This window comes from Thalassophryne amazonica, chromosome 6 (assembly GCF_902500255.1).
Source record: "Thalassophryne amazonica chromosome 6, fThaAma1.1, whole genome shotgun sequence".
NCBI classification, from domain to species: domain Eukaryota; kingdom Metazoa; phylum Chordata; class Actinopteri; order Batrachoidiformes; family Batrachoididae; genus Thalassophryne; species Thalassophryne amazonica.
The window spans coordinates 63,322,184-63,349,616 of record NC_047108.1 but is presented as its reverse complement, the minus strand read 5'-3'; the positions used below and the strand labels follow the sequence as shown (position 1 = coordinate 63,349,616).

The window sequence follows — 27,433 nt, the reverse complement described above, 5'->3', positions numbered from 1 at the left end:
TGTGCTTTCATCTAGGGCTCGGATGGCTAGCAGTGGGAGCTGTCCTACTGTGGATGAAATCAATTTATTGACCAGAAATTTTATCAAGGGAATACCACAACATATTACCAGCAAGACCGCCACCCCTGTTAGTGCCAAGATTACACCTATCTGGTATAACCAGTCTTTCCATGATATCCACCCTCTCCTTAGAGTCCCAAACAGTGAAAATAGTGGGCCAATATTCATTCCATTCCCTATAATGTATCCAGAATCGTCAGTTTCATTTCTCCCTCCTATGGAGTTACTTAACAGTTCCTGTTGCATCTCTTCAAGTGTGATTAAGAGCTCTGTCAAATTTCCGTCTTCCCCTGTACGCATGGGAATAGCTGTGCAACATTCGGTGGCTTTGATCATAATACAAACTCCTTGTTCATCAGCCATCATCATCTCGATAGCTAATCTATTTTGCATTGTCATTAGCGAGGTGGCGTGCAGTTGTTCGGTTAAGGCTCCTACAGCTGCCAATGTCCAATTCAAATATCTTTGTTGATTATACCACAAGTAATTAATCCACTGCACCTCCTGGAACCTAGAACGGATTTTTGGAGTAACCCCGAACAGAGCCAATGCCCATCCCCATTTATCCGCATCTTCATCTGCTTTAACTCTGCTACTGTCTATGGCTTCTAACTGTCGGGGTATCCCTTCTGGTATCCCGTTTCTTACTGTGATGTTGTAGTCTGTTTTAAACGTCATTATTCCTCTTTTCTTACGAAGTTTCTGTGGCATGGGTTGTATTGAGTTCGGCATTTCAATTACTGTTATTGCTCCTGTGAGCATCACAGGAGCACAAAGGCCTTTCCAATTCGGGGACAGCGATGACAGGAGTTTCCTTTTTTGTCCGCATATCCAAAAGATGTCAGCTAAGGGTACCGTTCCCTTAGCTAAATTTGGAGTAGATACCCATGAAGCATGGGTGAGATTCAGTCCAATTACAGACCCCCCTGTGGCCGGTACTATTTGTTCACACTGTATGCCTGCTGCTGGCAGGGTGTGACAGACGGTAATGTTCCATGCTGTTTTGGCCGGTTTGTATTCTTGCTGCTTTTGCATACACTGTATGTGGTGTTTTGGCTGGGTCGTCCCTACCTGCCAATCGCTTATGTATTGTGCTACTAAGCCTTTAGCTATACAGAATGGGTGTATCATCCCTTTCTCTATTTTAATCATAGGTGGAACGGTTCCTTCTGTACTTAGGGGCACTGGACAAAGTTTACTGTCGGCAGCATATTTTTCATCACCTACTGCCATTTTCATAACACATTGTGTATAGCATTCTGCTTGGTCTGAGTTATGTTGGGGACTCCTATAACAGTTGTTGATATCAGGTAGGGGTTTAGCCTGAGGTATCACACCTTTCCGGTGACAGGCTATGCAAGGCTTTTCACTGATCTGCCTAGCCGAAAATTTCAACCATTGGTAAAATAAATTGGTCTTCAACCCTTGTGTGCGGGCTAGGTCTGTACTGGGATCCCATCTCCCTAAGTGACTGCTTGTTTCTAGGCTTCTAATTGTCCTCTTTTTCCTTGGTTTGATTTTTACCCATTTTGTGGCTTCATGTACTGTAACAGTTACGTCTTGCTTGGTTTCCCTGCATCCTCTTTTATCACAAATTACCTCTATGTTGAGTGTTCCCTCCTCTTCACATTTGATGCTAATGGCTTCGCCTAATATGTAATCCCCCAGCTTTCCCTGTATTCCTATGTTCTTGTAGGCTTTTGATTTAATGTATACCAAATTATATGTTTTTCCTGTGTTTAGAATGCCTTATTTAGCTGCTATTGCGGCCATGGCCACGGCACAGTCCGTTGTATGTTTTGGATGTCTATTTTCTCCCATACTGACCACCAGTAGTATTGTCAATCCCTTGAATAATTCCTTAATCATTGCTCTGATGACTGTTGAGATGTGCTACTAGATGTGCTACTAAGTGAGCCGTCACTAGATGAGCTGTCACTAGGGATGTGTGGTGTATCTGTGCTTTGTCTGGGTTGTACTTCCTGCGGTTCTTCTGTCGGTAAATCTACTGAGTTGCTGTCCGAGTCTGATGTCTCCTGTGGCCTGTCTATCTGTCGGTCTGTATTTCTGTCTGTCTGTTGGCCTGCGTCTCCAGTTGTCTCTGAGTCTGCATCTGAGTCTGTTGCTGCTCTATCTGGCAGGGATCCACTACTCTCTGAAGCTGTGCGTCGTCTTTGTTCAATCAGTCTCTGTGAGCGCTTTGGCCAGTGTTCGCCTGGCTGCAGGGAGGCGTGGCCTTCCCTCGGTGCTTCTTCTGGCTGCAGGGAGGCGTGGCCGTCCCTCGGTGCTGCTGTAGGGTCTCTGGCTTCTCCTGCTTCCCCCCTTGGCCCGGCGGCTCTGCCAAGACGAGCTTGCCGAGGCCGCAGGGGCGCTGGGCCACCAACCCTACAGCAGTGGTTTAAATGAAACCAAGTGTCCTTACCGTCTACTTTGACTGCTGTACGTGAGGCAAGAATAACTTTGAAAGGACCTTCTCGGCGGGGCCTGTCCCACTTCTTTTTGAACACCTTGACGTAAACCAGATCACCAGGCTGGATGCTCTGATTTTCAAGTGGAATCTCTGCTTCTCTGTCTTCTGTAGCACCTTTGACCTGCAAAAAGATAGTTTTGTGTATTTGGGTTAACTGTCTCAGATAATTATGCCATTCGTCTTGTAGCTGCTCCAGCGATGGTCCTTCGTAGGGTCCTCTCAGGTATGGAATAGGCATCGGCCGACCTGTAAGAGCTTCAAATGGTGTCAAATGGGTTAGTCGGTTAGTTTGTGAGCGTATTGACAATAAAGCAAGCGGCAACGCATCCAGCCAGGTTAGTTTGCCATTGCTGTCTGCTATGATTTTTGCTAGTTTGTTCTTTAAAATGCCATTAGCCCGTTCCACCGCCCCATTTGATTGGGGGTGATAAACACACCCAAACTTCTGTTTGATACCCAATTGTTTGAATGTTTCTTGTGTAACCTTGGCTACAAAAGCCCTACCGTTGTCAGATGAGATAGTATCTGGAATGCCAAATCTTGGAAAGACATCTCGGCACAAGAATTTGGCTACCGTTTTATGGTCTTGATTTGCAGAGGCTACTGCCTCAATCCATCGGCTGAATCTGCATATCACTACCAAAACATATCTCATTCGTTTAACTCGATTTTCAGCTCCCATGTCTATGAAATCCATCATAAGATGTCTGAATGGCCCATCAGGGACCGGAATGTGGGCTAAAGGGGCTGTGAATGATTTCCGGACATTGTACTGTGCACATACCTCACACTCATTCAACAAACGGTCCACTGTTGCTGCCATATATGGTGACCACCAGACAGCTTTTAGTTTGTTCATAATTTGGACTCGCGAACAATGATCGGGTCCGTGGGCCCAAATGATTGCATGTCGTAATAAATTGGTGGGTAACACAAAATGTCCATGACTACTGCGCCACAGCTTGTCCGCTGGCCCCTGACTGCGTGTCTCAATAGCGCCTCGTTTAACCCACATTCGTTTTTCTTCTCCACTGGCCCTACTTTGAGCCACTATCAGTGCGTCAAGTGAAACCAGTGGGGCACAATCTTGGATGGTTAGCAGGGGAAACATATTTTCTCCTTGTGCTCCTTTGCGCGCTGCGTCATCTGCTAGGTTGTTACCTTGAGCTATGATGTTATTATTCTTTTGATGACCTGCACATTTAATGATGGCTACCTCAGACGGTAATTGGAGAGCTTGTAACAGTTGGGAAATCGCTTCTCCATGAGTGACAGGGGTGCCATCTGCTCTCAGGAATCCCCTTTGTTTCCAAATGTTTGCATGTACATGACATACGCCATAAGCGTAGGCTGAGTCTGTGTAGATATTAACACGTTGATCTTTAGCTATCTGGCAAGCCATAGTTAAGGCTTTGATTTCTGCCAGTTGGGCTGAACAAGGCTGATCAATTCCTTGGGACTCCAGTAATTCAAAGGTCTTGCCATCCGTGTTTAGTTTAACAATCCCCATACCCGCATGCAATCCCGCGGAATCCCGAAAGCATGAGCCATCCACGAACAGGGTTAGATCTGCATCTATGGCGTGATTATACAAATGTTCTCTGGCTCTCAAAAATTTCTCTGTCTCTGCCACACAGTTATGTGGAGTACCATCTAACGGTGTGGTCAATTTGGTGGCGGGATTCACCGTGTGACAACGTTGTATTGTTATTTCTGGAGCGGACAACACAACTTCATATCCAGTGCGTCTAGCTTGTGTTAAGACAAAACGTTGACTGGTTAGCAGGGCATGTAACTGATGCGACGTGTACAACGTTACTGCATGTCCCATGATTATGGATGATGCTTTTTGAAATGCAAAAGCAGCTGCTGCTAGACCCTGATAGCATGGTGGCAATCCTGTTTCAATGTTGTCAAGCTTTGTACTATAATAGGCCAATGGTTGTTTTCCTTCATTTGTTTCCTGCACTAGTACAGCACAAGCATATCCAGTTTTTTTCAGTAACATACAAATGGAAAGGTTTCCCATAATCTGGGTTACCTAACGCGGGAGCAGATTGCATATCTGTTTTTAGGGCCTCAAAAGCTCCCGTTGCCTCATCTGTCCAGACGAGGAGAGCTGCATTGCTTGTTTGCCCCACTGCTCTAATCATGGCACGCAAAGGTGCAGTTTTTATAGCATAATCACAAATCCACGGCCGACTGTACCCTGCCATCCCAAGGAATGAAAGCATCTGTCCCACTGTTTGGGGTTTGGGAGCCTTGATTATAGCCTCCACTTGGCTTGGGGCTATACATCGCGTGGTCCCACACAACTGTCTTCCCAAGTATTCTACTTGTTGTTTGCAGAACTGCAATTTGTCCTTACTTACTTTATGACCTCCATCTGCCAATGCATGCAATACAATTAATGAATCTTTTTCACACTGTTCTTGAGTCTCTGATGCAATAAGGAGATCATCCATATATTGCACCAATGTACTGGGTATGTCAAGGTGTTGTAAATCTTCAGCCAGGACTTTGTTAAAGATGGCTGGGGACAGGTTCAGTCCCTGAGGTAGCCGTGTATACGTTAGCTGTTGTCCCAGAAATGTGAATGCAAACAAATGTTGTGAGTCTGGGTGCACAGGCACACTGAAATAGGCTGAACACAGATCAATTACTGTGTACCATTTTGCTCCAGCAGGGATGCTTGATAGTATAGTATGCGGATCAGGTACTATAGGTGCATCCATTTCTATTATTGCATTGATAGGACGCAAATCATGTACCAGCCGATACTCTTTGGTATTGTTTTTAGGGATAGGATAGATAGGAGTATTGCATGGGCTTGCAGTTTTTATTAGAACTCCAGCTGCCATTAGTCCCTTAATTACTGGTTTTATGCCTTCAATAGCCTGAGGTTTTAATGGATACTGCCTTTGGTGAGGCAGTTTTGCTCCCGGTTTTACTTTTATTTTTACTGGTAAGGCTGTTTTTACTAGTCCTACATCCGTTTTGCTTTTGGACCACACCACTGGTGGTATTTGCTCTAACAATTTCTCTTGTTGGGCCGATAACACCATCTGTCCCTCTGGTCTAGGATTGAGCTCCACTTTTTGAGCTATAGCCTCATCATTTACTTTTAAATTAATTTGTACAAACTGCTGGTCTTTTGACAGATGTACTTGTGGACTTTCCATGTTTTGCCATTCTTCAACTTCTGAGGCTGTCTTTACCATTGGACCTAGGTCATGGGATTCGTACTTTTCAGAGACTAAAAGGGTCACATGAGGTGTGGCATTCGGCACTTGATACCATTGTTGTTCAGCTGAAGTTAGCTTGACAGAAGCTGCGGCCCCTTGGGGGCCTAAATAAATTTCTGTGGTGGTTATGTGAAACAGCCGTTGATTCATCAATGCATCCCAGCAGCATGCATAGTCAGTTTGTTCTTGTTTGGCGTCGAACATCAGGGTGACATGTAAAGGTAAACTAGGTGTACATACTGCTTCATAGTGTTGTTCTGCCCAGGGCTTCCATTTTTCCCATTCCAGTTGGAGATTTGAATTTTCTGGTTGTAACTTCAGCCAGTATACCATGGGTTGCACAGGTCGGCCCTTGTTTTCCATGTCAATAAGCACCATAATGTTGGTGAGTGCTTCGTCAGGAAAGTGTATTTGCAGTCCTTGATGGGTACACACTATCTGGGTTTGTAGCTTACATAAAATGTCTCTTCCCAGCAAATTCACAGGTGTATTTTGTGAGTATAACAGGGGTGCTTCAATTGTTTTTCCTGCAATCGTTACAGGAAGTGGGCGTGTAAAAGGTATTATTTGAGTTTTCCCAGAGAAGCCGATGGTCTTAATTACAGACCCAGAGAGGGGGAGATGAGCGCCCATTTTCCCTATGCAAGAGTATGTTGCCCCTGTATCCACCATGAAAGGGAAATCTCTGTTTTGTATATTAACAGTGACGGTTGGCTCTTCCTTAGGTATCATCGAAATAGCCAATGCCACTGTTTCCCCCTCTGTCTTCTCTAGGCCTCCCTATTGCCAATAGGCAGAGGGTCCAACCCAAGGTCGGGCCGGACAATTTCTCATTCGATGTCCAGGTTGTCCACAGCTCCAACACTCATTAGAGGGTTGATCCCCTATTGGGGGTGTTGGTCCCATAGGCGGTCCCGCTTGACTGTTCCTGGGAGCTGAGTTCTGGAATCTGCTTCCAAATGAAGGTTGGCGAGATCCTCTTCGCCACCCTCCTCTTTGACCTTGAAAGTTCCGTGACTCTCCTCTCCACCCATGACTGTAGGTGGGTCCATTTCCGGGTGTGCCAGTGCTATGGTAGTGATAGTGATGCTCCACTGGTGCTGAGACTTCTCCTGCAGCAGTGCTCCCTGCTGCTCCTTGGGGGCTCTGTGTGGCTGTTACCACAGGTGCCTGTATGGTGGCAGCAGTGTTTGCTGTAGGGCCTGTGCTTGCCGACTCAGAAGGAACAGGGGTCATCATTGGTGCCTGGGTCTTTGTTTTTTCTTTCTTGACTTTGGTTAGCTCTCCCAACTGCATCTGCACCAATTTTTTCGTCAGGGATTTTGCTGCATCTTCTTCTTTTTGTTTTTCTTTCTTGTAGATTTCAAGATGGTGACAAATATGCTCAGAGTATAAAGCCCAATTCATTTTCGATAGTTCCACGACTCCATCTAGGGCTTTCTGAACCTCATCTGGTAGAGCCTTTTTTACAGTTATTTTAAACAGGATTTCAGTTGCTGGAGAATGGTTCCATGCATTTCCTGTTTCCTCCGCCCATCTCTTCTGGAATCGATGCAGGAACTTCTTTGGGCACTCTTCAGGTGTCCACTCCTCATCATCCAATTTAGAGGGATCCAAGACCTCAGGGTACTTTCTTCTCAGTCCTTCCCACATGGAGTTTCTATAGCGATTAAAGGGGACTTCATCATGTTGATTAGTGCCCATCATTTGTGTTAGTCCAACCTTTCCTGCCAATTCTTCAGTGTCATGTTTTCCCATGACATGCATTAGCAAGGCTTTTATGTCACCTAAAGACAAGGTTACCCCTGCAGTGCCTTCTTCTAAGGCAGTTATCCATCTCCCAGCTCCTTGGGTGATGTCTGGCAGCCTGTTGGCCAGCCCCACCATGTCTGTCCAGCTCCATGGGGTATACACATGATGACCATTTCTAACCACCAATGGGCATATGAGGTCTTCGTCCTCCTCTTCTTCTGTGGGGGCTCCATACTGTCTTCCAGATCGAGTGCGACTGACTGGTTCCAGGCAGTCCATCCAGTCGGTTATATTCTGTTCTAAAGCCGCTATGTCTTTGGCTACACATCGTTGTCTTTGCCTGAGTCGGGCCTCTTTTGCACTCTCAATGATGATCTCACCAGAAATCTTTCGGGTGGGTGGCTGTATAATGTGATTCCCTTGATTGGGCGTCGATTGTTGTAATATTCTTCTTTCCTCGGCGTCCCTATGTCTTTGTATTCTTTCCTTCGCTAGCCGAAGTTGCTCAGCTAGTTCTTCATTATCTCTTCTGGCCAGATCCAGTGTGTCACAGAAGCTCTTGTGCCACTCTTCGGAGCCTCTATAGCCTGTGAAGGTCCAGTCGGCTGACTTATGGTGGGAGGGGACGGTTTTCAGTGGACCTCGATGTGCAGGCGGAGCCTTCAGGTCTCTCTCTTTATCCTCGTCTGCCTCCGTGTCACTGTTATTTGTGGCCCCCCCTGCTGGTCGTGGTGTGCGACCACTTACTTTCGGACTTGGAGACCTTGTATGATCCATTTGACAGACTGAGGACCTGTCTCCTTGTGGCTCTCGAGCTTTTAGTGTCAGTGTGAATTTGCCCTCCACATCCATGCCTTGGTCCTCTTCACAAGTTCCTAATACAAATTGTCCAGCTGTCTTTCCCATATCATGACGTTTATATGGGGGTGGCTCTGATTCCCAGCTCGGTGCACTGGCTTTAGTCTCTTTGGATCTTTCCTCTGTCATTTTTTCTCTTTTCTGCTGTAGCCTCTGTGCTTCCTGCTTGAACAAGGCCAAAACTTCTTTTTCTTCAGTGCGTTTTTTGTTGTTTTTTACGTTCTTCTGCTGATCTTTAATTTCTTTTTTTCTGTATTTCTACCGCAACTGCTTCACACATCACCGGATCAAATGATCCCTCCAAAGGCCATTGCCTGCCCCCATGTGACCTTTTGTGCCACTTTCTCATACATTGGTTGGCCTTAGTGCGTTTTCCTGGATATTTTCTTAGTACTAAGTCTAGCGGGGTACTTTCCCGACCTTGACCTTGAGAGTTACCCATGTAACCCTGACAAACGCTATGTGAGGTGTTTCTATGGTGTTCTGGTAGTCCCTCAGGGGCTGTCCTGATCCAGACCAATAACTTGCTGGCTGTAACACCTGTTTTGTATTTTAAACCCTTAAAAGGATTAAATTTCCAACTGTTATGCCCGTCTTCTTTTTCTTTAACTAAATATGAAAATTTACCTGTTTCCCACCGAACCTTCCTTGGGACCACAGTCAGAGTCAACCTAGGAAACAGTTCTTCACCTGGATCGGTTGGTAGTGTTACTAAATGATTTAATGGTATGCTAAGTTCTTTATTAGGGTCAGCACAAAGCAGCTCCAGCCACGGGGTTAAACCCTGATGCCACAGACGTCTTATCAGCAGCTCCCAATTAATTAGAGGGAATTGTTCTTTCTTTTGCTTCAGATTGATTACCTTAGTAATCTGCCATAATTTCTGATTGATCTCTTGTTCGTCCTGCCAATGTTCTGCTCCTACCCTGTCAAAATAGGTCCTTTCCAGCCAAAAATGTGTCCTGATTCCCTGGGTTTCGATGTCTCCGTCAGTCAAGTAATGTTCTGGGAGTATTATTTCATCATCACTTAAGTCTCCCATCAATGACTGACCCAAGCATTGATCAGTCTGTCAGCTTTTTCACTATAATCTAAGCTTTATCTCTTTTGATTTATAACCAATTTTATTTATTTAATCCTCTTACAACCCTAACACCTCCTAATGTCTTTGCTCCCGACTTTCTATTTCCCTTCTAATTTAATTTTTTTTTTTAACTTTCTGCTTCTCGTCTTTTCTGCTATGTTTGTTTATTAGTTTTCTCTCTTTTAAATAATATCTACCTTCTCTGTATTTACATAGCACTCTTCTCCTGTCTTTTTCTTCACTGTCTCTGTTTCACACTTTCCTCTCTGCCTGTCATGCACCTCCCAAGTCCTCCTGTTGGGTCTAAATACCTCCCCCTCGTACTCTTTCACATTAATCTTGTATGTCAGCCAGCTTGCAAGCCCTCACAGCTTTTTGCTTGCACCTCCCCGCTTACTCTCCACTCTCCCACACACAATTTTCAACAGCTTTATACACAAAAATTATTAAAAACAACTTTCTATATATCTCTATCTAGACTTCTGCCACTTTTCACTCCGCGGCTTTAAACAACCTTTTTATTCACTTAACACCAATGTGTTCTGTTTAAGCATGTATCTCTTCTTCACGTTAGACAGCTTCTCCGGCGCTGTCAGCAACTTCATATATTACTTTTTTACAAGCCCTCTTTGAGCGTACAATATTTCATTTACATCTACGCCTTACCGCGCCTCGCGTGCGTATCCTGTGCTTAATATATTATTTTTCACCAGCTCCTTTCTGAGCATACAATATTTCATTTACTTCTACGCCTTACCGCGCCTCGCGTGTGTATCCTGTGCTTACTATATTATTTTCACAAGCTCCTTTCTGAGCATACAATATTTCATTTATTTCTACGCCTTACCGCGCCTCGCGTGCGTATCCTGTGCTTACTATTTTATTTTCACAAGCTCCTTTCTGAGCATACAATATTTCATTTATTTCTACGCCTTACCGCGCCTCGCGTGCGTATCCTGTGCCTTTCTGCACTTTCTTCTACCTTTTTTTTTTTCACTTACTGAGCTCCTCGTGAGCTTAATGTGCCTTTGCACTGAAAATACTCTTTTTCTTGTCTTATAAAAAACTCATATTACTGTGTACTTAATTACTTATTCTTCTCCCACGCCCCACAAGCGTGTATCTGGTGCCTTACTGCACTATTTTCTGCTTCATTAATTCTCATGTATTCTGCACTAACTCTCTATTTATTTTATTATTTTTTTTATAGTTTTTCTCTTTTCTTAAAAAATGACGTCCTTTATTGAGCTCTTTTACTTACTGTCAGCTGTGCCACTTTGCACTTTTAAATCTCTTTATCACGTACGGTATTTCTACTGCGCCCCCTCAGGCGCTTATCTTGTGCTTCCTCTGCACGTATTCTCTGTTAAACTCTTTTTCTCACTTATTTCACTTCAGTCTCTGTTAAACTCTTTAAACAACCTTGTATTACCTTGTATCTATTTGTCAGTATACTCCCCTAAATTAACCCCTACAGCGCATGCTATCAGCCGGCACGTTAGTAACGAATTTCAACACCAATTATTCCCCAAACATCCAGGTTAGTTCTCCATGCACTCTTTCCGCACCAGAGTTCATGAACATTCCTGACCTTTCACTCACATAGACATTCTTTTTCCCGGGAACACACACACCTTCTGAGCATTTTATCTACAAGGCCTGATAATTTTCAATCTTATCTTTTTTAGTCTCTTATCAATTTTCTTAGTCCAGGTTCTTTTGGGTAAGAGGCAATTAAAAAATATCACCTGTCAACTTGGGCGGAAATCCCGACTCACTCCTCCAGATCGTGCAGAAATTATAAAAGGTTTCTGCTTACCTTTTAGTCGTGATCACTGTTATTTACGGTCTGGAGGGATGAGCTGGACTGCCCCAGGCTGCCGGAATGCCCCTGGACCCTCCTGAAGCTGGCTCGCCAAGTTCTGTCGCGGCTCGTCTTTAGTCTTCTCAGGATGTCGTCTTTTAGATAACACAAACTAATTGCAAGTGATATGCTAGAAAATGACACAACACTTTAGAATAATTCAGCCTTAAGCAAGATAAAATGCACAGAGTTTTTAAGTTTATTTAAGCCTTTGACACAAAGCTTAGACAAACTGAGTCCTCTAGAGAGACTGAATAGGTGACAACCGCGCTCATCTATTTATTGGAGACCCGCGGGCATCGCTCCTCCTTCGACTTTTTTATTTATTTCATTCCCAAGACATGGTTTTCTATTGGAAGCGTCCTCTAGTGAACCCTAAGCAGGTGTTAGGCCATTATTTCAATGTGACAAACGCTCCCATTAAAACGTGAAGGATTTACAACTGATTTTTTTAAAAGACCTTCAGCCACAGGTGCAGCTGGCCTGAGGCCCCCTCCGCACGTGGCCTCAGCCACACGTGCAGCTGGCCTGAGGCCCCTGCACGTGGCCTGCGGGAAAGCACCTAAAAGGCCTTGGAAAGCCCCTGACAGACTGAATGACTAATAGAGCCCTTTTTTTTGGGTTGAACACCTGCTAGTTCAACCAGAGGACATACAGTTCGGATCAGGACACTTGATAGTTCATCACAGTTCAAATATGGACCTAAAAATTCTTCTACAGTATCTCTGTGCATTCAAAATGTCATCAATAAAATGCACCTGTGCTCTTCGTCCATAACAGATGCCTGCCCATACCATAACCTCACTGCCACCATGTGCCACTCGATCCACAACATTGACATCAGAAAACCGCTCACCCACATGACGCCACACACGCTGTCTGCCATGTGCTCTGAACAGTGTGAACCGGGATTCATCCGTGAAGAGAACACCTCTCCAACGTGCCAAACGCCAGCGAATGTGAGCATTTGCCCACTCAAGTCAGTTACGACAACGAACTGGAGTCAGGTCGAGACCCCGATGAGGACGACAAGCATGCAGATGAGCTTCCCTGAGGTGGTTTCTGACAGTTTGTGCAGAAATTCTTTGGTTATGCAAACCGATTGTTTCAGCAGCTGTCCGAGTGGCTGGTCTCAGACGATCTTGGAGGTGAACATGCTGGATGTGGAGGTCCTGGGCTGGTGTGGTTACATGTGGTCTGCGGTTGTGAGGCTGGTTGGATGTACTGCCAAATTCTCTGAAACGCCTTTGGAGACGGCTTATGGTAGAGAAATGAACATTCAGTACACGAGCAACAGCTCTGGTTGACATTCCTGCTGTCAGCATGCCAATTGCACGCTCCCTCAAATCTTGCGACATCTGTGGCATTGTGCTGTGTGATAAAACTGCACCTTTCAGAGTGGCCTTTTATTGTGGGCAGTCTAAGGCACACCTGTGCAGTCTAAGGCACACCCGTGCACTAATCATGGTGTGTAATCAGCATCTTGATATGGCACACCTGTGAGGTGGGATGGATTTTCTCAGCAAAGGAGAAGTGCTCACTATCACAGATTTAGACTGGTTTGTGAACAATATTTGAGGGAAATGGTGATATTGTGTATGTGGAAAAAGTTTTAGATCTTTGAGTTCATCTCATACAAAATGGGAGCAAAACCAAAAGTGTTGCGTTTATATTTTTGTTGAGTATAGTTTGAATAGAGGACAATAGTTGTCAAGTGACAGATAATTAATCCAAGTTTCATTTGAAGGGTGACCTTGGCATCATTATATATATATATATATATATATATATATATATATATATATATATATATATATATATATATATATATATATATATATATATATATATATATATATATATATATACGAGGTCTATTAGAAAAGTATCCGACCTTATTATTTTTTCAAAAACCATATGGATTTGAATCACGTGTGATTACATCAGACATGCTTGAACCCTCGTGGGCATGCGAGAGTTTTTTCACGCCTGTCGGTTACGTCATTCGCCTGTGGGCAGTCTTTGAGTGAGGAGTCGTCCACCCGCTCGTCGATTTTTTTCATTGTTTAGGAATGGCTCAGAGACTGTTGCTTTGTTTGATAAAAAAATTTTCAAAACTGTAAGGCACAACTGAGTGGACACCATTCAATAAATTCAGCTGGTTTTCGGTAAAAATTTTAACGGCTGATGAGAGATTTTGGTCTGGTAGTGTCGCTTTAAGGACGGCCCATGGCGCCTGACGGCGATCTGCGCTTCGAGGCAGCAGCGTCTCGCCGTTTCAAGTTGAAAACTTCCACATTTCAGGCTCTGTTGATGCAGTAAGTCGTCAGAGAACAGAGAACTTTCAGAAGAAGTCGGCATGAGGAGTTTATTCGGACATTCCATTATTAACGGTCATCTTGTAATGAAAGAACGTGCCGGCAGAGTCGCATGTCGGGCTGGACCCGACCGCGGGGGGTCGCGGCAGGAAAAACACCTCCGTTGGAAATCTTAACGGGCAAGTTGGAACATGCCCAAGCTGTTAAACAATTTCTCAGTTACTCACTTGTTGAAAGCCATTAAAAGCCGCCTGAATTCTACAAATGGTTTTCAACACGGAGGTGTTTTTCCTGTTGCGGCGCACACAGATTTGCCGAGTCGTCACGGAAACGACTCGGCGAATTTGCGCGTACGTCTTTCATTAAAAAAATGTCCTTAAACAGTGGAATGTCCGCATAAATTCCTCATGCCGGCCTCTTCTGAATCTTCTCTGTTCTCTCACGATGTCCTGGGTGAATTAAGCCTTAAATTAGGATGTTTTAAGCTCGAAACAGGCCGACGACAGCGCCTGGAAGCGCTGCAGGACGTCCCGCTCCGTGGGAAGTCCTTACACCGACAGAAACACCCCATAATCTCTCATCAGCCGTTAAACTTTTCACAGAAAACCAGCTTAATTTCTCGAATAGTGTCCACTCGGATATTCCTCACAGGTCCAGAAAAAATTTTGATAAAGCAACGCGCGCCGTCTCGAGCAGCGTGTGAAACAAAGGAATTCAGCCGAGAGGGCGGGACCACATCTCACTCAAGGCCTGCCCACAGGGAAATGACGTCACCGACACGCGTGAAAAAACTCACGCATGCGCACGAGGGTTCAAGCATGATTGGTGTAATCGCATGTCATTCAAATCCATATAGTTAAAAAAAAAAATAAAAGGGTCGGTTTATTATCTAAGAGACCTCGTATATATATATATATATATATATATATATATATATATATATATATATTCTCGTAATTATGAGATCATTCAGCTGACAAGACAGCGCGGCTGATCATTCAGCTGACATAACAGCTCACAGTGCGGCTCTGCGATGCAGTGCCTGCAGTGTAGCACATTTGACCGGGGTGTTACAGCCATGTCAAACATATTATTACAGATACATTATCTAACCCATAAATGGGGATGACAATGTATCTGTAATATGATGCTTATTATTGGTGTAACAGCCTGGTGTTCAGCCGGCCATGCAGTTCCATGTCTCTGAGACATTTTGAATCGCAGTGACACACAGTGTTTTTGGTGTGCTTGTGCAATGTTCATGCCTTGTGCATATTATGATTGCGTGCCACAGTCTTTGCACATTATTATATTTCGTTTGCGCACCCTGAATAGGATGCACTGGGATGAAGTCCAGCACAACTGAGACATGCCTGCAGGATTTGGTATGCCTGGACCATTTCGAGGTTCACTCAAATGCGATCAGAATGCTTCGAATGCTGTTGAATGGCCATTTCGAATGCTTAGAATGCAGTCAGACTGTGGTCAGACTGCACTTTGACCACCTTTCAAGTTTTTCCACCTCAAACGAACCTCGCAGTTGGGTGCATGTGCTCTACATTCAGGTTGGTCGCGCGAATGTGCCCAACTGTTTGGAATGCACTCGGATAGCTGCCAGAGGCTTTCAAATGTGGCTTGACTTTGTCCGAATGAAGGTCGAAATTTCATTCGGTCCCCATTCAGGCTCATTTGGCCTCTGGTGTGATGGGGGTGTTAACCACAGCAAGGACACACACAGAAAGGCACAGAGTTTGAAATACAAGAAAAGTTTCTTCAGTATCTTTGCTCTCTGTGTCCTCACTGTCAGAGACACAGAAGGGAACTCTTTTTTTCAACTCGTACCTGCTGTGCAAAACGCTGATCTAAACACAGGTAGGGATTACAGGTGCATGTACCGAAGTTGTTACTCTGGTACAATCTGGTTGAGCCCCCGAACAGGCACCAGTATGAAAATCATGGCAAAAGTGGACGGTTCATCCAACCACCCACCCCAGCCTCTCAACCCCACTCCCGGCTATGCGCCAGATCTTACCTCAAATCCTCCGATAATCACCAAAGCATGGATATTGTACTTGGCAATGTTTTGGCTGATTTCCTCCAACATTTTTCCTGGCAGAGATCTTTTAGAAGAAAAAGGATTTTACAGTTATATGACAAACCCATTTCATTTTCTAAGTAACTCACACACACACACTATATATATATATATATGTATATGTGTATATATATATATGTATATGTATGTATATATATATATATATATATATATATATATATATATATATATATGTATATGTAGTGTTCAGAATAATAGTAGTGCTATGTGACTAAAAAGATTAATCCAGGTTTTGAGTATATTTCTTATTGTTACATGGGTCACAAATCCAACAAGACCAAGCATTCATGATATGCACACTCTTAAGGTTATAAAATTGGGCTATTAGTAAAAAAAAGTAGAAAAGGGGGTGTTCACAATAATAGTAGCATCTGCTGTTGATGCTACAAACTCAAAACTATTATGTTCAAACTACTTTTTTAGCAATCCTGTGAATCACTAAACTAGTATTTAGTTGTATAACCACAGTTTTTCATGATTTCTTCACATCTGCGAGGCATTAATTTTGTTGGTTTGGAACCAAGATTTTGCTAGTATGCTTGGGGTCATTGGCTTGTTGAAGCACCCATTTCAAGGGCATGTCCTCTTCAGCATAAGGCAACATGACCTCTTCAAGTATTCTGACATATCCAAACTGATCCATGATACCTGGTATGCGATATATAGGCCCAACACCATAGTAGGAGAAACATGCCCATATCATGATGCTTGCACCACCATGCTTCACTGTCTTCACTGTGAACTGTGGCTTGAATTCAGAGTTTGGGTGTCGTCTCACAAACTGTCTGCGGCCCTTGGACCCAAAAAGAACAATTTTACTCTCATCAGTCCACAAAATATTCCTCCATTTCTCTTTAGGCCAGTTGATGTGTTCTTTGGCAAATTGTAACCTCTTCTGCATGTCTTTTATTTAACAGAGGGACTTTGCGGGGGATTCTTGCAAATAAATTAGCTTCACACAGGCGTCTTCTAACTGTCACAGCACTTACAGGTAACTCCAGACTGTCTTTGATCATCCTGGAGCTGATCAATGAGTGAGCCTTTGCCATTCTGGTTATTCTTCTATCCATTTTGATGGTTGTTTTCCGTTTTCTTCCACGCGTCTCTGCCTTTTTTTTTTTCCATTTTAAAGCATTGGAGATCGTTGTAGATGAACAGCCTATAATTTTTTGCACCTGTGTATAAGTTTTCCCCTCTCCAATCAACTTTTTAATCAAACTACGCTGTTCTTCTGAACAATGTCTTGAACGTCCCATTTTCCTCAGGCTTTCAAAGAGAAAAGCATGTTCAACAGGTGCTGACTTCATCCTTAAATAGGGGACACCTGATTCACACCTGTTTGTTCCACAAAACTGACGAACTCACTGACTGAATGCCACACTATTATTGTGAACACCCCCATTTTCTACTTTTTTTTACTAATAGCCCAATTTCATAGCCTTAAGAGTGTGCATATCATGAATGCTTGGTCTTGTTGTATTTGTGAGAATCTACTGAATCTACTGGTACCTTGTTTCCCATGTAACAAAAAGAAATATACAAAAAAACCTGAATTAATCTTTTTAGTCACATAGCATTACTATTATTCTGAACACTACTGTATATACACACACACGTAACATGGTACAAACTTTTCACCTCTTTGTGCCCAACATTGACCCTCCTTTTCCAGTCCAGCCACTCACATCCGTCCAGTTGATGGGCTCAATCTGGAACAAGACAAAAATCAATGGCTGCAACATAATTTATCAACACTAACACTGACTTCAATATTACATGTAATAATAATGTATTATCCTTGTTGCTGTTAGAAATTTACTTATCCCACAACCACTTATGGATTTGTTTGCAGGATTATTTATAATAATCAAACAATATGATAAACAAACAACAACAACAACAAAAAAAAACTTGGAAATGCAGCCACAAAAAGGGGAAGAGAAGAAAATGAAAAACTTTTGAATTGTAAGACCGTACAACCAATTTTTATGTAACTTGGTCAAAACGTTAGACCAATGTGCCAGATGTGGATAAAATCACTCAGCCATGTGTTTCAACCTTCGAAGATAGGAATTTTTTAAACAACTTGAAGGAGCTGTTGAATCTAACTCAGGATAGAAACTACCATAGACAGTTTTGGGATTCATCCTTCAAAGGGACTTTATTTAGTTATTTTATTTCTTTAGCATGTCAAGAAGGGGTGTGATGGGGCTAACCAGAGATATGCACCAATGATCACCATTTATTTATTGATCTCTGTCTGTTGATTAGTTTGTTTGCCACAATGGTTACTCAGAAATTATGGCCCAACAGTAATGGTACTTAGCAGATGGTCAGACAAGAGTTGGGTGATACACATACACACACACAAACAAACAAAAGAATTGGGCCATCAATCAAATCACTCTGTCCTTGACTAAACCTTAATTACAATAACTTGAGTCCAAATTGGATTTAAACTAAGTTATGTTGTTCGCACACAGATGGACATACACCTGCATGCATTACCACTAGTGTGTGTGGATATTAAAAAAAACATTTAGATTCATAATTTAAATGTCCTCTTTGTAAAGGTTTTTTGAATTTCATATTCTAATGAGGGAACTTTGCAGTGTATCGTCTTTTGCGTGCCAATTAGCAGCATTTGCAGAAAATGTCCTCTTTAGCATAAACACGTGAATCAACAGGCACATTTGCAGTCACCTGTCCTTGTGCCAGACCATCAAAGCCATCATGGACTGCCCACATGGTGTGGCCCTGGATGATACCCATCCTGACTGTGGCACGGACAGCAGCGTTCATCCCAGCACAAGGAGCACCAATGTTCATAACGGCCACATTGATGTTACTCTGATAAAGGGAAGAGTTCATCGACAGATTAGTAAAACAAACAAACAAAAAGTTTCTGCTTTATTCAATCTTTAATTTGTGATCAAATCTTCACGAATGTGGATAGAGAGTGAAGTTTGGTGGGTTTTCACCTTTACTTCTGGGGGGTTAATGTGGGCAAGCAGCTTGTACGTGTTCCAGTTGTTCTCAAAACTCCTGAACATCAAAAAAGTTTGTATTTTTACTCCCAAATTAAAAACATCCAGCTTTCTCTTTTTAATGAATTTAATTTCATTCATTAGCCACAAAAATACCATTTAAGATTTTGCTGGAATTGTTCACATGGCAATTGCCATTAAACATCCATATGTTTAAAATATTCTTACTTTCCTCTGAGCTTGATAGCATCCTCAAATCTGCCCTCAGCCATGGCTGCAGTCACATCCTTCGTCTATGAGTGAAGAAGCAAAAGAGGTCATGTGAGCGAGAGGGAAGAAAACGGAAAAAAGAAAAAAATCTATAGTGACTGTAGTATGTATTTGTCTATGAGCTGAAATGTTGCAGAATTCACAGCTACACCTGTTTAAATGTCTTTTTACAAAACACTGAACCCCAAATAGGTCCCCGTGATCAGACTGACACCTTACAGGAAGACTGTGGTATAAGTGTGACTCCAAGAGAAAAACATCTGTCAAATGCATAAATATGAATGTTTTGCAGAAATGTCAGTGTGCATCTGTCAAAGTAACCCAAGCAAGAAGCAGACAACTGCCAGCAACTTTAACACCTGTGAAATATTGTGACATACCACTTGCACACACTCCATAAGTGGCAGTCTGACAGCGTGGTTACCGGACAGAGTGACTACACAGGCAGGAGTGTCTGGAGTGGCCTCTAGCAGCGCCATCACGGCCTCCACACCCATCCTGCTGCCCTGGATCACACACACACACAGGTATCACCACCATACATTTGTGCATAGAAGATAAATCTGTATACTGGCCTTTATATTTCAGAATTTACCTACCAGGATTCTATCAAACGCAGAGGGTGTGCCACCTCTCTGTACATGTCCAAGGACAGTGGTACGGGTATCAAAGCCGAGACTTTCAGTCACCAGCTGGGGACAGATAAACCTGTGAGTATGTTGTGTTGCATTGTTGCACGCTTTTTCACTGACATCTTGCCTTTTTGATCTGGTCAGATGTAATGGGTTTGCCATTTTTGGATATTGCTCCCTCAGCCACGATGATCACATTCAGACGACACCCTCTGGTCCTTTGCTGAAATAAGATAGCAGGGTAGAAAATGTGTTCTACATGGTATATTTTACAATGTTCAGAACAGATCAGGATGCTTCTTGGTGTGTAAATGGCAAGCCGCTAACATCAGTGAGCCTCCTGCACAGGTGGTTTTCCCAGTCATCATCTGGTGGCATCTCAGGAATGAACACCCAATCAGCTCCACAGGCCAGAGCTGTCACAAGGGCCAAGTACCTAGAGACAGACACACATAGGTCACTACTATGTTTTTTGTGCCATTGGCGTCCTGTGGTTTCTCAGGGTTGTCACAGAAGAGCTGGTACATTTCCACATTGGGATTTGGCACAAGTTCTGCATTGGATGTCTGGCATAACTCCAGTTCTACATGGAGAAACCTGCTCACTGCTCCCCAGCGGTCTCCCATCCAATTCGTACTCTGCTTCCTATCTGAGACAGGATCAGTTATGCTCAGAGTGGCATGGCTGTGGCACATAGATCCCTACCAATAAACCCTTTCAGCTGACAAAATCATGCTTGAGCTGTCAAACTAACAGAATAATTATAGCAGTAATTACAGCTGTGATGGTGTAAAGGTAAGTGGCACAGGTTCACTGAATGAGAAATTTGCCTAAAATTAAGAAGTTAAAGCTATAGGACCTTTCAAATTTCACAAAACTGACAAAATTTTGTTTCTATTTCAATTTTTCAATTTATTTTCATTTATTTAGCGCCAAATCACAACAGAGTTGCCTGAAGGTGCTTCACACAAGTAAGGTCTAACCTTACTAACCCCCAGAGCAGCAGTGGTATGGAAAAACTCCCTCTGAGGAAGAAATCTCAAGCAGACCAGACTTAAAGGGGTGACCCTCTGCTTGGGCCATGCTACAGACATAAATTACAGAACAATTCACAAAACGAATATACAGGAAATGCTGTTTGTGCACAGGACAGGAGGGGTCTCCAGCACAAATACCACACCCAACTCTGGATAGAGCTGCACCTTAAACAGAGAGAAAAAAAAACTCTACTGAAATCCAAGCATCATAATGTACTTTAATTTTTGTAACATTGCAAAATTACAGCTCATTTTAATGAAGAGGAGATATTTATTCCACAGTGAAGATTGTCTTTTCCTTCATTGCCGTCATGCAGACTAACTACAGGAGGAAGTACACATGCACATGCGTGAGGGTTTGAGATTATGGAAACAGCCATCGTATGTTAACATCCATGAGATTTCTTGTAGATCACTTCCAGATCTACCAAAAACTTTGGTCATAGCATCTGATCCCTTGAATTTCTCCTCTTCAGGGGTTGAAATTCTAAATTGTTTCCAGACAACATGAATTTTGATCATGTTGCCATCAAATTGCTGAGCTCATCCCATCTGCTCAAAGTGTTAATAAGTTAAATCAGCTGGTGGAGTTGGTGGTTACAAAGAAAACCTGCACCCTCTTGGCCCTTTCTGGAATCAGTTTGACACCTACGACTTAAATCTTAAAGAAACCCAGTGGCACTATACCTTTAAGTTGAGTTAATTATGTTGTCACAATTGTCACATTGTTTACTCTTGTTGACTCTTCTCCTCTTCACATGTGGTAATGAAAAAAAAAACTGCACCTCATGAAAACTTAACTGGAGAGTAACAACCTATTTGTTGTTATAGCAACCATCTTTTTATAATTTTTAAAAAGTTGAGGCATAAGAATGGATCCAAACTAAAGGTTTATTGGCTATTACACAACCAACGCTGAAGCACTGGGGAGGTGATGGTCTAGTGGTTAAGCTTTGGGCTTAAGACCAGAGGATCCTCCGTTCAAATCCTAGCCTGACCAGAAAATCTGTAAGGGCCCTTGGGCAAGGTCCTTAATCGCCCGGTTCCTCCCGGTCTGTAGTAAGCACTTTGCATGGCATCAGCCTGTCATCGGGGTGTGAGTGTGTCTGTGTGAATGGGTGAATGTGAGGCACAATTGTAAAGTGCTTTGCGCATCTGATGCAGATGGGATAATGCTATATATATATACAATCCATTTACCATTTATGGAACCTGTTTAAAACCACTGTATTCGAGCCTATAGGACTATACATCTTGCAAATAACTTCACAGCACATTAAAGAGGAAATAGCATAACATCTCACGAAGCACAGAGAATGGAGTTGTTCCACCATCTACTTATTTTATTGAGGGGTCAGTATGCATTGTGCACAGTAAGATTTCTGAACTATGATGTTGAATGCAACGTGTATGCACAACGCATTCACAAACAGAGGAAACATAGAAGAAACTCACCCGCAGTGTCTGCCCATCACTTCCAAGATGAAGGTCCTCTGGTGGCTGTGAACACAGAATATGTTGCTTACACCAAAGAGGAAGAAGGGGCATGATTTTGCACTATTCTGGAAATTTAGAGAGTCACAGGGTCCATCTGACAATACATTCATGCAGATTAATCTGTCAGGTGTCTGACCTCTGTGCAGTGGTAGTGATGGCATCCACTACCTCCATGATACGATGCAGGGCGGAGTCAGTGCCAATGGTCATGTCAGTGCCACAAAAGTCATTGTCAATGGACCCAACCATGCCCACAATGTTCAGGTGTGAAGACCTCTTGGCCTCCTCTGCTGTAATCTGGCCTGGAAAGAAATAACTGTGACCTGTTTTATTTCTAATGAACCACTTGACAGTTTTTGTTTTACATTTGTGTTTAATAAATACATACGTATTTCCTCACTGCTGTTGCTCACTGCTGTTTTGCAGTGTGACATGAAAGAGGGTCAAATACTTCCTCATATATTCACTGTGAAGCTACAGGGATTTTTATAGCATCCAATGAGGAATCATTATTACAGCATCTTTACCAGCTCGGACCAAGTCAGCCAGCAGCCCGCTCCACTCCGTCCTGAATGCGTTGGCACCGGTCAAACTGCCATCACCGCCGATTACACACAGGTTGGTGATGCCCAGCTTCACCAGGTTGCAGGCTGCCTTCATGCGCCCCTCCCTGCTCCGGAAATCCTTGCAGCGCGCGCTGCCAATGACTGTTCCACCCTAGTTCATGAAAGGTAAGACTGTGACTCACAGATATCTTTTGGCTTTGAAATACAGTGAGCATGAGACATTCTCCAGTAGGAGATATCCAATATTATGTTAAGCTTTATCTGCAGGACATGCAACACTGGATACTAAAGACTCCACAAGTTATATTCTTGAAAACCCTGATGGCCCCCAGCCATTATCTCTGACCTATGGCTCAGTTTAAATATGTTTCCTAATTCTTAAGTTACCATACCCTCCTTTCTGCCAGGCCTCTTTATTTGGACAACAGAGATTATCAGAACAAATGTGACTGAGAAGCTTCAGAGCCTTAAAATGCCTTCCAAGGCATCACCTATCTTCAGTCAGAGCAGAGGAAAGGCAAAACGACTTCAGCTGTGCAGCATCATAGTCCATCTGCCCAATAGGTTTTTGGTACTTGGGTGATTCTTTAATTATGGGCACTATTGGCCTTGTAAATGTAATTTCCACCACACCATTGCCTTACACTATAAAGCACCTTGGGGCAACTACACTATAAAGCACCTTGGGGCAACTGTTTGTTGTGATTTGGTGCTATATACATGTGCTCTGATGTCACTGTTTATCTCCATAGAAACTACCCAAACAATCTTTCATACAAACTGTTTAAAGGGACATTACAGTGCTGTGGTGGAAATTACGGCAATAGTGTGGGACAACTACATTTTGTTTAAAAAAATCACAACAGTTGTATGACATTGAATACCCAAATTATGTTTTGATTATTTTACTGATATTTTATTCAGAGATATTTTAAAACATTAGAAAAACGTTTCTTTACCATTCATTTTTATCATTGAAGATCAAAAGTCTGGGTGTGGGACAAGCACAAAACGGCAATATTTGCATATAATGATACTGAAAAAAGGTGAAAAAGTCATCATAGACTACTAGAACAAAGTTCTTAACACACTTTCATTGTAAAGATAACTATAAAAGTGTGAAATTTCCCCTTTTTTCTGTTTTTCATGCAATATGATCAAAGGACATAATAAGTGCCCGTAGTCTAAGAATCACCCACTTATGGTGACTAAACAACACTTACAATAAAGCCTCAGTATACTGTGGTCTACAATTTATGGTGGCCAATGGCCATTCCAGGGTGGTAGCTTTAGATAGGGGTTAACATTTAAAAATGGTCCAATCATATTGAAAAGTATACCACATTATTTGTTTGATCATAAATATTTCAAAAAAGTATCTATGACTGAATCTTATGGGGTAAAAACAACAAAAATAATGAAAGGTGAGTTTAATTTTGCATAGAAAAGTTTTACATATAATACTGATTTAAAACAGTGATGCAAATTGTTGGTTGAGTTAATAGGGATTCAAAAAGGCACTAGCATGTAGCCCGTGGGGATCCATGGGCTCTAGATTGGGTAGTGTTTATAACATAGGTAGCTGACATTTTTCAAGGGTGGTAAAAATTATGCAAAGTTTCTATAATGAATGGTGTGTGAATCCAGAATGTTCTTAGAACCTTAGACCTCAACAGTTTTTAGAAGAGGAACTCAACCCTTTTATTTCCTGTTAATGATGTAATTTTGTTATATTTTAATATAAAGATGGTTTAGCGTCCCCTGTTGGAATGGCGTTTGAGTCCAAAATGTAGTTAGCAACGTCCATTGTTCAGTGTTGTTAGCTAATATTTGTAGCTTGTCCAAAAATATTAGTCCTATCAACATTCCATTTTGGCGGCATTGATCCTTGACCCAAAATACATAAACCTGCTAAATGGCATATGTCAGCTCTCCACAGTTTCTCTGCAATCAAACTTACACACACACGCACACACAGAGAGCTTTTTGTTTTTTCCGTATTCTGCCGCAAGCAGGTGCTTCTGTTTTTAGACATGCAGAAACAGAGACGATGGCGGAAGACATTAAATGTAGTACAGTTTTCATTCATAGTAACAGCAACATGACACTTATCTAAACTGACTAAACCAATTGAACTACAAAACACAATAAATCAATAACACTAACAACACTGTTAAACTAACATGAACCACAATAACAACATTTAACCCCCCCAAAATCCTGAACCCCCATGGTGCATTGCAGCACAATGTCCATTGTATACTGGTTAGCTAAAATTGCTAATTTCTCCACAAATACTTGTCCTATCAACTTTGCATTTTTGGAGCGCTCATCCATGACCCAAAATACATAAGCATACCAAATGACAAACATCAGCTCTCCCCGGTTTCTGCATGATCAAAGCCATACGCATGCACACATGCATGCGTGCATGCATGCACGCATGCATGCAGACAGAGGCCACTTAGCTATTATAATATAAATAGTTTCCACCATCTATTATGCTTAGTTATCACATTATGGAGAACCATATGATATATCATATATCATAGAATCCAATGGACATCAAACGTGTTTGACCATTACTTTAGAGACTAAGCATTCAACACAGTGAAAACTATTCCAGTTATTAATCTTTTTTAAAACCTTTTATGATCAGTCAAATAATATAGTGTACAATTTGATTGGAGCATTTTTGAATGTTGACCCCTTTGCAATCCTACATTGACCCATACATAGCTATAGATACCACTCTGCAATGGCCATCATACATTGTTGTGTAAACTATGGTATACTGGGAGTGGATTGTGTGCATTGTTTAGTCCCCTTAAAGTAGTACCAATTAGGTCAAAACTGGCTTCAGGCAGAAAAAAAAAAAAAAAATCTGAAATTTAAAAAGTGAATGAACTTCATATCAGACTCATATTCATATCAGGAGCATTAGACTCATCATTCTTTCAGGAGATTAGTCCTTGTGCAACTGACACATAATCACCACAATGTCACATTAACGGTAATTTAGCTCATGCTCTGATCTACAGTGGCTTTCTTAAAGGACACTTGGCTATTTGGGGGGGATTTGAACCTGAAACCTTTGTTCACATTACTGTGGTTTAAAAGACTGCCAACTCACCAGCTGCAGCATCATAGACACACTCTCCCATGTGGCGGGACGAATATTGTCTCCCCCGTCCACCAGTCCCTGGTAACCCTGCAACACACAGTGGGAGAGATGAAGACAATGTTATCACGCAGTCCCTCCCAATCAACACCACCATTTACCTTAATTACAGAACAAGTTTTCAAGATGTAACATCAGTCCAAAGGCCCCCCCGGACCTGTGTCAAACTTTTCTCCTTCTTCACAGGCTAAATGTTATCTCTTTAGTATGATCCCTATGGCAATATCACAGCATGTATCTCCTGGGTTATTCTGTATCAAATCTGACAAAATTTAGGAAATTTGTTGCAGAACTGTCCAAAATTTTGTTCAACTTCCACAGTGCCCTCCAAAAGTATTGGAGCACTTGTTATTTCACACATCTTAATTTGTTTATATCATTTCAAATACAAAAAATACAAAAACTAAAAATGTCTAAAATTATCTTCCTTAAATTCAAACTCAAAACAGATCTCTACAACTTGATTTAAATTAATTAAAAATATAAAAGCCAATATGATGGATTGCATAAGTAATGGAAAGCTTTGGTATAACGCCTGTAAATAATCAGTTTTATTGCCAGTTTTCTTCAAACAAGTCAAGGGATGGATACATGAACATTTCCAAGTCACTGAATATGTCTTGGGCTTTATGTACATCAATTATGAAGAAATACAAACAGTATGGTACTCTATGGTAAATCTGTGTAGAGTAGATAGTTCTCAAAAAAATGAGTGACTGTGCAAGGACAAGCATGAGGAAAGCCACCAAGACACCCAGACAACCCAGGCTTCTCTGGCTGTGATTGGAGAAATTGTGCAGCTTCATGATGAGGTGGTATAGAGGAGGATTTTCTTTCACCAAAACATCAAATCTAGGCTTGCATCTCAGATACCTTCGGGCAAATTGTAGCTGAACTTTCAGGTCTTCTTTTTAAGAATCCTTTTCAGTCTGATTTTAAGAAGCAACATAGCACTGTCACTGATATTCTAAAAGTTTCAAATGATGTGTTTGAGGCATTGCATTCTAAAAAGATTTGTGTTGCACTGTTTCTGTCAAGCCGGGCAACAGCCTGGCACCAGGAGCGGCTGGACCCGCAATACAGACTCCCAGACTTGACTTAGGTGTAAGAAAAAACATGGTCTTTATTTCAGGCACAGGTTTAGTACACGTGTGGTCAGTCAGTGGAGCAGAGGTACAATCAGAACCAGGCAAAAATGCAGTCAATGACGAGCAGGGTTCAGTGGCACAGGCAATCACAGACATCAGAGATAAGGCAAAGGCGAGGTCAAAAATCAGGGCAAAAATACGGTACATGGCTGGACAAAAACAGGGCTGTGAACAAAGGCTGGAGAGTGTCGTAAGACAAAAATAAACTGGAACAGATTGAGAAATAACAAAACCTGATATTAAAGTACTACAGATAACAGAAATGAGAACAGCAAAAATAAGCAGATGATAACTGGAAGATAATGAAAACACAGACTGGCTATACAAAAGAATGGAACTGAAACATGG

The 27,433-nt window shown here is 42.3% G+C and overlaps 1 protein-coding gene across 1 annotated transcript in view; it reads right to left on the bottom strand.

Annotated features, from left to right (window-relative positions):
- The window catches only part of LOC117512293 (ATP-dependent 6-phosphofructokinase, muscle type-like), a 56,694-nt gene that overhangs the window by 14,265 nt on the left and 14,996 nt on the right, over window positions 1-27,433 (bottom strand). The window contains exons 3-15 of the mRNA XM_034172306.1: window positions 25,890-25,967; window positions 22,718-22,907; window positions 22,327-22,492; window positions 22,149-22,193; window positions 19,984-20,092; window positions 19,784-19,879; window positions 19,624-19,716; window positions 19,405-19,530; window positions 18,983-19,047; window positions 18,749-18,812; window positions 18,471-18,617; window positions 17,406-17,476; window positions 15,684-15,771 (exon numbers count right to left, since the gene is read on the bottom strand). Coding sequence (XP_034028197.1) covers window positions 15,684-15,771; window positions 17,406-17,476; window positions 18,471-18,617; window positions 18,749-18,812; window positions 18,983-19,047; window positions 19,405-19,530; window positions 19,624-19,716; window positions 19,784-19,879; window positions 19,984-20,092; window positions 22,149-22,193; window positions 22,327-22,492; window positions 22,718-22,907; window positions 25,890-25,967 — 1,338 coding nt within the window. The remainder of the gene's footprint in view (window positions 1-15,683; window positions 15,772-17,405; window positions 17,477-18,470; window positions 18,618-18,748; window positions 18,813-18,982; window positions 19,048-19,404; window positions 19,531-19,623; window positions 19,717-19,783; window positions 19,880-19,983; window positions 20,093-22,148; window positions 22,194-22,326; window positions 22,493-22,717; window positions 22,908-25,889; window positions 25,968-27,433) is intronic.